Genomic DNA, 12,974 nt, shown 5'->3' with positions numbered 1-12,974 from the left:
GACGGCTAGTCTTCAGCCAAGTCAAAAGAAAGGCTGCAGGATTGATGCAGCGAAACAGCAACAGAAGAATGCAGACCAGACAGAAGGATGTGCAGGAGCTGTGGATGAGCACGAGTTCACAGACAGAAGGAAATGTCCTGCATACGGATCAAACTGTAGCACTGGTGGAAAGGCCAGACACTGTGAAAAGAAGTGGAGGAAAAAGAAAGGAGATAGAAAAAGGAGTTGTCAAAGGCAGAACAATAGGGTGATGAGAAGAAAAAGAAACTAAAACATTGATACCCTGGAAGGTGATGATGAGTTTGAGGACATAAGATGGATGTGACAGTTCCCAGAGAATAGAAATTCACACAACCGTTCAGATCAGGGAGAGGGTGAAAGATGATAAATCTAAAGTGGAAGCTTGATGCTGGAGCACAGAGTAACATCATCCCGCTTAGACTATACCTGAAGATCTTTCCAGAAAATTTGAAAGAAAATGGTTACCTAAGGAAAGATGTTCTGAAACTGAGCAATGTCATGTATCAGCACACGAGGGAACTGAGATTCGACAACCAGTAACAGCCCAAATCAGAGGGACATGCAAAGGGAAAGATGTTAACTGGATGTTTTACTTCACTGAATGAGATGGGTCTGCTATCCTGGGGTTGAGCAGATGTGAAGAGCTGCAGCTGATCTCAGTAAACTATAAGATAAAGGAGGTGGCACTGAGGATTGAAGGTAGTACACCCATTGAAAAGCACCCCCTGGTCAGAAGCAAGAAAAACCTGGGACAAATGTACCCAGAGTGTTTTGATGAGACAGTTGGATGCTTTGAGGATATTGAGTATCACATCAGTATTAATCCAGCAATGAAACCAGTGATTCATCCTCCATGTAAAGTACCAACAGAACTAAAAGGGAAGTTTGAAAGAGAGTTTGAGAAATGGAAGAAAAGAAAGTGATAGCCAGAGTCACAGAGCCTACAGATTGGGTACTTTCCATTGTGGTGAGAGGGAAGACAAATGGATAGCTACAAATTTGCCTGGATCCCAAAGATTTTAATCAAGTAATAAAGAGGGATCACTTACCCCAGTCCGACACTGGAAGATATCACACCCAGCACTGACAGGGGCAAAAGTTTACAGCAAACTCGATGCTGGGAATTGCTACTGAAATGTGAAACTTGTGGACACTTCACTGTTGATAACACTCAACAGACTCTGAGGATATTGAGACGTGGTAATTTCGCACCTGTGGAAGTGGCTGTGAGTTGACTGGAGATTGTACCATTTAAGATACAGAATATACCAAGTTGATACTCCACACCTTGCTTTAGGGGAGGGACTGAACCCTGTTCGGAGATATCAACAGGTCCCAGATCATTTCAAGGGGCAAAGTACAGCAGTTTATGGGCAATGAACAGCAGCCCATGATAAGCAGCGGTTATTCAGTGCAGCTGGGAGCAGTGTCAGCTCAGTGAAGCTGAAGGGATTATCTGCTCCATGGAGCTGGGAGCTGGGGCTCAGAGAAGCCCCTGGTAAATAATGGTTGCTCAGTGCTGGGATTTTGCTGGTGATTAGATGCTGGGGTGCAGCCTTGAGAAACAATTTCAGGAGAAGAGATTGAGCAGCTGGGAGGTGAATAGCCATTGGGGCAGTCTGAATTGAAGCTGCTGTTGAGGGAAACCAGAGGCTAAATTATCAAAAGACAGGAGTGGAAATCCTTCATGAGGAAGACAAGAGTTTAAATGATTTGGTGACTCACAGTGACCACTGACGTCTGGGTGGGTTGCTGAGAAATTCGTGGGACCTGTCTTGGTTGCGTCCATCATTCAATTTGCAGTTTGTGGTGTGTTCAACCACAGTTTACTTATTAATTTATGTTTACCTCATGTTAATTCTGGATGTTAGTGTATAAGATAGAGTACTGGCTGTTTGCTTTGTTGACTCTTGTATAGCAAAAATTATTCCGTTTGTTTAAAAAATGGAATCTTGTAGCTTTATTGTCTTAGTAAGTAACTGGGATTTCAAATTTCATTTATTTAAAAAAAAAAGTTGCTGTCCATAACCAGATCGTAACAAAATCTCATCTGGGACTGGAACAAAATTAGAGGTCTAGTCTGGCATCTTAACAAATTGGGAGCTCTTTGCAGCATCTTGAATTCACAGACAGATATGGGTGCTAGGACTTGCTAAAGTTAAGGTTAACAGGATCACACAGTGAATTTTACCATACTTATTGAAAAGCAGAATGGCTTTCTTAGAAACTATGGCTTTTCTAGAGAGGGAGGATTTGTGCATGTGATTTGCAACAATTAACTAAGATTAAGTTAATAGCATTAGCAGAAAAGTTGAAGATAGAGTTAAAACAAAGATTAAAAAAGCAGATATAATTGAGGTAATAGCACAACATCTGGGATTGGAAGAAGAAAAGCCTGACCCAGAGAGAACACAGCTTGAGTTGGCTAGAATTCAATTTGCAGATAAAGCAGCTTGAACAAGAAAAGGAAGAAAAAGAACAAGAGAAATGCAAAGTCTACAACTTGATCTCTAGAGAGGGAAGTTTGCAAGGGAGGAAAAAGACAAGAGGCAGAAAGTTTCCAAAACAAAGGAAAGAGAGATAGTTTGCCCTGTAAAAGTAAAAGCTTAGGTCACAGGATGAAAGAGGAGCTACCAGTTCGGACATGAGTCGAAAGAGAACTTTTGGCAGTCGTGTATGGATGTGAGAAATTCTACACATAACTCAACAGGAGAAAGTTCATAGTGAAGAGTGATCATCGTCCACTGGAGCAGATTTACAAGAAAAATCTGTGTAAAGCACCATCAAGACTACTGAGGTTACTCTTGTAGCTTCATAGTTACAATTTCACTCTGAAATACAGGCCAGGAAGAGAAATGGTGCTGGCAGATACTCTATCTCAGTTGTCGTCACAGGAGAAACACAAGATATAAAAATCCATCACCTAATGAATGTAACACCACCAAAACTGAGTCAAATTAGAGGTGAGACCAGCAAAGAGGGAGAGTTACAGATGCTTTCACAGCAAGTGATCCAGGGTTGGCCTGATAAGATACAGCAAACACAGCCATAATATGGCTGTACGGATCTATCAGAGGTGAATTCTCACCGTAAGATGGTTTCCTGCTAACTGGATCCAGAATAATCATACCCGAAATGATGCAGGAAGAACTCTCCAGAAGATACATGAAGACCACATGGGAATGGAGAAGTGTAAACTCAGAGACAGATCAGTTGTGTACTGGATAGGCATATACAAAGGCATTGAAAATATGATGTCTACATGCAGTTCATGCCAGAAATACATAACAGAAAGGGTAGTACCACCCAGACCATGGCATAGTGTGGCTGCTGATTTATTCACACACAACCAAGAATGATATCTTATAGTTACAGACGATTATTCAAAGTTCCCTTTCATCCGAAAGGTGAGAGATTTGACAACCACAACAATTATCTCAGCAGTACAAGTTCTGTTTGCTGAGCAAGGGATTCCTAAAAGGATAATATGTGACAATGGAACCCAATTCACCTCCAGAGGATTTAAAGAATTCACTGAACAGTGCGGGTTCAACATCATCACCACATCGCCCAAGGGGAGCTGGGTTTATAGAAAGACACGTTTAAATGGTGAAAAGAAACCTCATAAAGTGCCAAGAGACAAAGGAAGGCCCAAAACTTGCCTTATTGTCACTCTGAACAACCCCTCTTGAGACTGACATGAAGTCACCTACTGAGCTACTGAATGGCAGAAAGTAAAAGACAACTTCAGCAAGCAAGATACTCCCTTCAAATGACCAGGAGGAAGTAAGACAACAACTCACTGATGCACAGGTAGAAGGAAGTCAACATTTCAGCAAGCATGGCTACATCCCAGCCTGAGTTGCTGAAAGGACAAACTATATATGTACTGGATCCGATCGTGAAGATGTGGAACCCAGCAAAAGTTGTCGGTGAAGCTGAGACTCTAAGACTGTTATCATCGAGGCAGAAACCAGGAAGCAGATGAGAAGGAACAAGGTCCATATTCAACCTACACCTGAACTGTTAAAGCAGAAAGATCGTCATAAACACTAGCAACATCACTAACCAGCGAGAAAACATCAACAGCATCATAAACAGGTGATACATCAGCAGCAGCATCAAGCAGAGTGTCACAGTGTAAGAGCAGCCTCTTGTGGCCATTTGCATAGGTATATATATATATATTATATATACAGCCAAAACCGGATTAAGCTAGTTGTTGGGTAGTTGACTTTCCATGCGGTACACGGTCTCTTTTCTGTCCTGTAACGATATCAGTCTGGAGACAAAGATGGGATTGGAGAAGCTGTGTGCAAACCAGTAGAGGAGCTGTGGGGGCTTTTTTTGCTGAGAAATAGTTTTAAAAATCCAGTCTTAGTGGAAAGGCTGTTTGTAGACATAGGTGGACTGACCTTCAAAGATAGCTGCATCAACAGGTATTATTGGAGAGTATAGTCAAATAGGGCAAATAAGATTAGAGAGTTAAATAACGTAGCACAAAGACTGGTAAGCGAGAAATGGGCTTTGATTTATGGGAGACTGGCACCAGTACTGGGGAAAGAGGGAGCTGTACTGTTGGGATGGTCTTCACCTGAACCATGCAGGGACAAGTCTTCTGGTGAGTTGTATAATTAGGGCGGTAGGAAGGGCTGTTCCTTCACTGTCACTGGGTCAAAATCCTGGAACTCCCTCCCTAACACCTACCTACACCACATGGACTGCAGCGGTTCAAGAAGGCAGCCCATCATCACCTTCTCAAGGGCAATTAGGGACGGGCAACAAATGCTGGTCCAGCAGCCAAGGCCACATCCCGTGAACGAATCTTTTTAAAAATTGGATTTTCGGAAGGCTTTCAGTAAGTTCCCAAACAGGAGGTTAGAAAGAAAAATTTAAGCAATGGGATTGATGATAATACATGGGCATGGATTGAGGATGGGTTAATGGACAGAAAACAGAGAGTAGGAATAAACAGGTCATTCACAGGTTGACTACGGCAAGGATCAGTACTTGGGTCCCAGCTATTCACAATCTATATCAATGATGTGGATGTGGGAACCACATGTAAGTTTGCTGATGACACAAAACTAGGTGGGAATGTGTGTTGTAAGGAAGATACAAAGAGGCTTCAAGGGGATTTAGACAGGTTGAGCGAGTGGGCAAGAACATGGCAGATAGAATATAATGAGGAAATATGTGAAGTTGTCCACTTTGGTCGGAAAATACGGAAATGTAGAGTATTTCTTAAGTGGTGAGAGATTGGGAAGTGTTGGTGATCAAAGGGACCTGGGTGTCCTTGTTCCTGAGTCACTGAAAGCTAACATGCAGGTGCAGCAATCAATTAGGAAAGCAAATGGTAATTTGGCTTTTATTGCAAGAGGATTTGAGTACAGGAGCAAAGAAGTCTTGCTGCAGTTGTATAGAGCCTTGGTGAGATGCATCTGGAGTATTGTGTACAATTTTTGTCTCCTTACCTAAGGAAGATATACTTTCCACAGAGTGCAACAATGGTTCACCAGACTGATTCCTGGGATGGCGGGATTGTCCTCTGAGGGGAGATTGAGGAGACTGAGTTTGTATGATCTAGAGTTTAGAAGAATGAGAGGCGATCTCATTAAAGGATACAAAATTCTTACGGGGCTTGTCAGGGTAGATGCAGGAAGGATGTTTCCCTTGGCTGTGGGGTCTAGAACCAGGGGAGACAGTCTCAGGATAAGGGGCAGGCCATTTAGGGCTGAGATGAGGAGGAATCTCTTCACTGAAAGGGTGGTGAATCTCTGGAATTCTCTATCCCAGAGGATTGTGCAGGCTCAGTCACTGAGTATGTTCAAGCCAGAGATTGATAGATTTCTAGAAATTAAAGATATCAAGGGATATGGCGTTGGGGTAGAAGATCGGCCATGATCTAGCTGAATGGCAGAGCATTTTTGAGGGCCAAATGGCCTACTCCTGCTCCTATTTCCCATGTTCCTATGACCTGAGGGTATGTGAAGCAGCTCAAGGTGTTATTCACCGCTAATGATATCCTCAATGTTCCTGATAATCCGGTTGTTAATAAGGCACAGGGGGTAATCTTACTGACTGGAGCAGGCACAGATGGTGTAGGAATCGCTCAAGGGTTTACTCACCCAAGTAAAGCCAAAAGACATTCCGAAGTCGGACATTTTGTGTAAGCTTGAGCGGCCCGACAATCCCAAACCATTGGAGATTGCAGAAAGCTATCAGTTTGGAACCAGGGGTCAGTTGCCCAGTGAGGACCTGGGAGAGTTTATCGTGGCTTTGAATCACCTGTCCATTCATTGTAATTTTGGAAAATTTCAAGAGAGAGAATTGTGGGGTGCAGTTTAAAAAGTGAATGTATTTGCAATAAGTTGTTGACATTGCTAAAGTTAACTTTGACGTATCTCGCCAAACAGCATTGTCCATGAACATGGCAGAATGTGACTCGAGAGACGTCAGAGTTAACAACTGTCAGGCGTCTGCTGAAGTAACTAAGCTGAAGTTGAGTAAGCAGGAGGCCCTAATGACAGCAGTTAGTGGTAGCAAAGGTGTAGAAAAGTCCTGTTACAAGTGCTTCAGCCAACACTGGACACAGAATTGTCCACCTGTGAAGGCAGAGTGCAACAGCTACAAGAAGAAGGGTCATCTTGCCAAGACATGTTGAAAGAACGTAAACAGAGAAAACGCTGGCTGGAGGAAGCGGCAGTCACTGCACACGGCTGTCGAACAGCACCAGGTGGATGAGGGGTTGGTTGTGACCCATTGATCTGGAGCACAAGGATGTCCAGTAGAAATTCACAGGGCACCACAGTCCATGTAACGTTGGATGGAGTTCCAGTAAACATGGAGGTCAACACAGGTGCAGCGTTAGCGTGATTTCCGATTCACTTTACCGTCAAATATTGAGCCAGCACCAACTGGAGAAATCAGACAGAATTATGAAGTTATGGAGGAGAGAAAATCCCCATCATGGGAAGCGTGTCAGTTCCAGTCACATACAAGGAGCAATGTGCAAAATTGCCCATCATGTAGTGAAGGGTGAAAGACCAGCCTTGTTAGGAAGAAACTGGTTAACAGCACTGAGGCTAAACTGGAACAAGCTTTTGTGCTTAGAAGCAAAATTCACAGAGCAAGACGATTTGATCGCCAAGTCCCCTCAGGTATTTAGCGAAACCAGCAAACTAATTCAAGGATGCAAGACCAATCTACAGGTCCAGGGGAACGTAAGATCAGATTATTACAGGCCTTGTCCAGTACCCAATGCTCTCAAAGAGAAAGGAGAGCAAGAGCTGAAAAGACTTGAGGCTGAGAACATTATCTCTAAAGCAGAACAGAGTAATCGGGCTACTCCACAGCAGTAATACCAAAGTCAGATGGTAGTGTAAGAATAAGTGGGGATTATAAGGTAACTGTAAATCTGGTACTCTAATGTAATCCACCCGGTACGTCACCAGACGTAGAGGATCTGTTCACAATGTTGTCCGGAGAACAGATTTTTTCAAAGCCAAGCCTGACAATTGTTTATCTGCAACTTGAGTTGGACGATGAGTCTAAGTTACATTTGATTAATATACCCATGGGTCTATTTCAGTTTCAGAGGCTGTCATTTGGTGTTTCTTCAGCCCTGGAATTTTCCAAGGGGTGAGTTTGGAACTCAGGCAGTAGTGAGCTGTCTGGACGCCATACTTAGTTCAGCTCCAAACAAGCAGACCCATGACGAGAGGCTGAATAAGGGGCTCCAACGTTTGGAAAAGCCTGGAGTTCGGGCACATACATGAAATGTTTCATAACTCTGTGGAGTTTTTGGGTCACAGGGTAGACAAAGATGGAATTCAATCTACCAAGAGTAAGGTTCAAACATTAAGAATTGTGCCACACACTCAGAATATCTCTGAGCTTGGATCATTTTTGGGCCTGGTGAATTATTACAGTAAACTCATACCAAATTTGGCTACCTTACTGCATCCATTGAATGAACTCCTGAGGTGGGGTGTAGATAGGAATTGCTCAAGGGAATGTGACAAGACATTCCAGTTGTGTAAAAGTCAATTGGTAGATGGTAAAATGCTTGTACGTTACGATGTGTCCAAAAAGATTAATCTAGCATGTGATGTCTCTCCATCCGGAGTAGGTGCTGTGATTGGTCTCGTGTTGGATGATGTTGAGGAGAGAGTGATTGCATTTTCCTCAGTCACCCTCAGTGCCAGCAAGCAGAATTATCCTCAGGTGGAACATTGTCTTTGATTTTTGGGTAAGAAGATTTCAGAAACACTTGTATGGTTGTAGTTTCATAACTGAAACTGATCATAAGCCGCTGACAGTTATTTTGGATCGAAGATCTCCAGTTAGCATTTCAGCTGCAGCCCGGAGACAGAGATGGCTTTGATTCTGTCCATCAGTATGACATTAAATACAGATGACTGGAAGATCATTGTCAGCTGATGCGATGTCTGGATTCCCAACCCCGACAGAGGTAGAGCCCAGCAGGGAGGATTTAAAAAACATAGAAAATTAGAAGCAGAAGTAGGTCACTTGGCCCTCCAAGCCTGCAGAGTTGTAATTCCTGAAAGGTACAGATTGCAGTTGCTATGTGACCTTCATGATCAACACTTAGGGGTGAGCTTGACAAAGAATCTAGTGAGAAACAATCTTTTGTGGCCAGGGACATAGAAGACACAGTGTGGAGTATGACAAGCTGTAGAAAAGAAGCCACCATCACTCCCTTTGTAGCCATATAATTGGCCAGTTAGAGAGTGGCAGAGGCTGCACATCAATGTTGCAGAATTTGAAGGGCAACAGCATTTCATTGTGATAGACAGTCATTCAAAGTGGGCTGAGGGGTTGCTGATGAATCAACAATAACTAGCAAAACTCTTGATATTTTGTGTAGCTTGTTTGCTGCTTATGGATTCCCAGAGGAAATTGTTTCCGACAACAGATCTCAGTTTTGTTTGGAACAGTTTTCAGATTTTATGAGAATGAATGAGATAAAACACACTAGAGTTCCATCAAATCGTTAAGTGTGCTCTCGTTAAACAAACGCTAGATACAAATTAAAGAAATGTCAGTTTTCATTGAACCACAAACTGGTGATTTTTTGTTTAATTATTATAACACACCTCACACTACTTGTAGCAGAGCGCTAGCTGAATTGTTACTTAGAAGACAGCCTAGAACGAGGTCTTCATTGCTGAAGCCACATTTAGCACAGTCAGTAGAAGAGAAACAACCAAAGCAGAAAGGGATTCATGACAGGGGTAGAGTGAGAGAACCAAGTCTGAACCAGAAGATGAAGATGAAAAATGATGATCATCATCATCATGAGCGGTTGAAGTGGCTAACAGGAAGAGTCATGTAAATTTATGGCCCTCGCACAGATTTGGTCAAGATATTTGGTAGTGGAAAGGTTAGGTTTGTACATATAGATCATGTTTTACCTTCAGAGGTTCATGAAGAATGAGGGAGTTGGGAAGAATTGAATGAGTCTGATGATTTGGATAGTGGGACACGAGTAGATTTCCAATAGTTACTGTAACACAAGTTGTGCCTGAAACCAGTTTGGATCAGAGTCAGAGCAAGACACACATGGCTGATGAAGTGGAAAATTTAATTGAAGGTCCAGGGAAAAATCAGTCTTTGTCAGAGAAAATTTCTCCTCAGACTCAGGCCAAAATGGGTCAAGGTCCTTCCCCAAGTTCTGGAAGTATGGGCTAAGAAAGGTGGTATCTTCTTAGGAATTGGAAACCAGTGGTTAAGTTAGATATGTAAATAAACTAAAACATGGAATGTATGCAATTTGCACATTGTGTGACTTTTCCATTCAGGAGGGAGGAGTGTAATAGTGCAATAGCACCCTCTTGTGGCCATTTGTGTATCTAGATTATGTATATAAACCAAAACTTGAATGAACTATTTGTTGGACTTTCCATGTAGCACTGTTTCTTTTATGTTATCACACACAACTCCAACAACATCAGCAGCAACACACACATATTGCCAGTGTGGCGTGCCAACTCATCACTGAGAGCAATCAAAACCAGATCCACGAGATGGAGGCACATTTCACCATGAATGTGTTTCTGAGAAAAGAGTTTAAAGTTTGGAATTACAAGTTTAATTGTAAAAGCGATTGTAAATTTTCTTTAGTTTAGACATAACGAACTTAATGATTGAAAAATTATATTGATGCAAAAAGGCATTATATAGTGTTTTAAAGAGAGAGGGATGTTTTATTGTTATTTATGTAGATGTATAAATGTATATCGAGAGTGCCACATCACTACCTGCGCTACAGTCAGCGTGCCAAAACAACATATCATTCTGAAGTATATGGTGAGATCTAAAAAAAATACACTTGATGAAAGCTTCAATATTGGTGTTTAAAAATGTGATTATTTCTAAATTCTGGAACACACAAGATATAACACTGGAACATGAGAATCTCACACTGGGACAGAGGGGAATCTCACACTGGGACACAGGGGAATCTCACACTGGGACAGAGGGGAATCTCACACTGGAACATGAGATTCTCACACTGGGACAGAGGGGAATCTCACACTGGGACAGAGGGGAATCTCACACTGGGACACAGGGGAATCTCACACTGGGACAGAGGGGAATCTCACACTGGGACACAGGGGAATCTCACACTGGGACACAGGGGAATCTCACACTGGGACAGAGGGGAATCTCACACTGGGACAGAAGAATCTCACACTGGGACAGAAGGGACTCTCACATTGGGACACGGGGGGGGAATCTCACACTGGGACACGGGGGAATCTCACACTGGGACATGGGGAATCTCACACTGGGACACAGAGGGCTCTTACACTGGGACAGAAGAATCTCACACTGGGATACAAGGTGCTCAGATGCTGGAACACTCAGACCCGTGTTATTGACACAGCAATGGTCTATTCCTTGTACTTACATTGCCTCCTCCTGGAACATGTCTAATCTTGTCCTTAGAACCACACTTGGACTGCACACTGCTATAATCTTCCTTCTTGTGTACGATCTGTATCTGCAGCAATTTGTTCAGAGAAAGGACCACAATAATCATCAGGAAGGGACTCAGTCCCACGGATAAACATGAGTGACAACCAAAGGTGCATTTTATTACCAGCCTGGTGATGGTGTTGTGTGTGTAACCCTCACACCCAGTGAATGTTCTCTGTAGGAACTATGATCCAGGCTTTGTCCACTGTGTTATGTTGTGCTTGGAACAACATATTATTAACTGATTGGATGTCCACACACTGCCTGTCTCTCATTCTGCACTTGTTGCTCTCTGGTCCTTCCCCCAAATACAGCCTGGTACCTGTAAGCTCCAGCTCACACTGTAGACAGCTTCTTTCACCAGACACAGCCATTAATAAAACTCCGCTGAAACCAGGCCAACTTGCAGCTCCATAGAATCATGGATATACAGATGAACCCTAACTGCCCCATTCTACTCCTTCACTGATCTTCTCACCCACTGTACCACACTGAAGCTTAATCTTACCATAGATTATTAGAATAGTTACAGCAGAGAAGGATGCCATTTGGACCATCATGTCTGAGCTGGTTCTCTGGACGAGCAACTCAGCTAGTCCCACACCCGCACCCTTTCCCCACAGCCCTGCAAATGTTTTCTCTTCAGGTGCTTATCCAATTCACTTCTCAATTGAGCCTACCTCCGCCACACTCTCAGGTAGTGCTAACCACTCGCTTTGTAACTAAATTTTTCCTCATGTTGCCATTGGCTGTTTTGCCAATTACCTTAAATCAGTGTCCTCTGGTTTTTGATCCTTCCACCAATAGGAACTGTTTCTCTCTATCCTGTCCAGACCTCACATGATTTTGAAAACTTCTATCAAATCTCCTCTCAACCTTCTCTTCTAGGGAGAATAATCCCAGCATCTCCAATCTATCGATGTAACTGTAATTCCTCATCCCTGGAACCTTTCTTGTGAATCTTTTCTGCACTTTCTCTAATGCCTTCACATCCTTTGTAAAGCATGGAGCCCGGGATTGGACACAATACTCCAGGTGAGGCTGATCTAGTGTTTCATTCAGGTTTATCATGGTTTCCTCGCTTTTGAACACTGAGGGGTGAATTTTCCGGTGGGCTCCAGGACCCCGGCGTCAGATCAATGAGGGTTCCAGCAGCGAGAACTGCATTGTGATCTTCTGGAAGGCAGATTGGCCTTCCTCTGGCCAATCCTCCTAATTGGCCCCCTCTGCCTTCATTGTCCTATTAAAGATGATGGGTGAGCCTTGATGCCCAAACATAGAGCGGACAGCCCCAGAACCTCAGCAGCCCAACAGGGAGAGGTGGCCTCTACAAAGGCAGGCTGGAGACATGAGGGCGTCTAAATATGGAACTTCCCTGATGGCCTGAGCATCAATCATTAAATAACTGGGATCTAGACCAGTAGATGAATTGGGCTACAGGGGAAATCCCTCCACTGGATTAGCCTAGGCCCCTTTCATGAATTCAGCTCCCACTTTGCAGCATGGAACCTCTGGCTCCCAAGGTCCCCTGACCTGCCGCAGGGAGGCCGCCTCCACTGAGCTGGCACTGAGTCCTTTAGAATGGTTTTCTTTATTATATATTACCTCTTCTCATTCTTCCTACCAAAATATATCACTTTGTACTTCTCTGTATGAAATTTCATCTGTCACATGTCTGCCATTCTACCAACCTGTCTATATCCTTCTGAAATCTCTCACTATCCTCCTCACAGTTCACAATAGTTCCAACCGTTCACTACCACTGTTTCCTGTCACTCAGTCAGCTTCATGTCCATGCTGCCACTGGTCTTTTTAGTCCATGGGCTTGAATTTTGCTGATAAGCCTATTATATGGGATATTATCAAATGCCTTTTGGAAGTCCAAGGACACCACATCAACTGCATTACCCTCATCAACCTCTCTGTTACCTCATCAAAAAACTCAATTA

The 12,974-nt window shown here is 43.2% G+C and overlaps 1 protein-coding gene across 1 annotated transcript in view; it reads right to left on the bottom strand.

Moving 5' to 3' along the window:
• The window catches only part of maptb (microtubule-associated protein tau b), a 134,622-nt gene that overhangs the window by 27,021 nt on the left and 94,627 nt on the right, over positions 1-12,974 (bottom strand). The window contains exon 11 of the mRNA XM_078529889.1: positions 10,958-11,050. Coding sequence (XP_078386015.1) covers positions 10,958-11,050 — 93 coding nt within the window. The remainder of the gene's footprint in view (positions 1-10,957; positions 11,051-12,974) is intronic.

Source organism: Cetorhinus maximus, chromosome 25 (assembly GCF_964194155.1).
Source record: "Cetorhinus maximus chromosome 25, sCetMax3.hap1.1, whole genome shotgun sequence".
In the NCBI taxonomy this organism is placed as follows: Eukaryota; Metazoa; Chordata; class Chondrichthyes; order Lamniformes; family Cetorhinidae; genus Cetorhinus; species Cetorhinus maximus.
The sequence above is the reverse complement of the archived record's forward strand: the minus strand, read 5'-3'. Positions and strand labels throughout refer to the sequence as shown.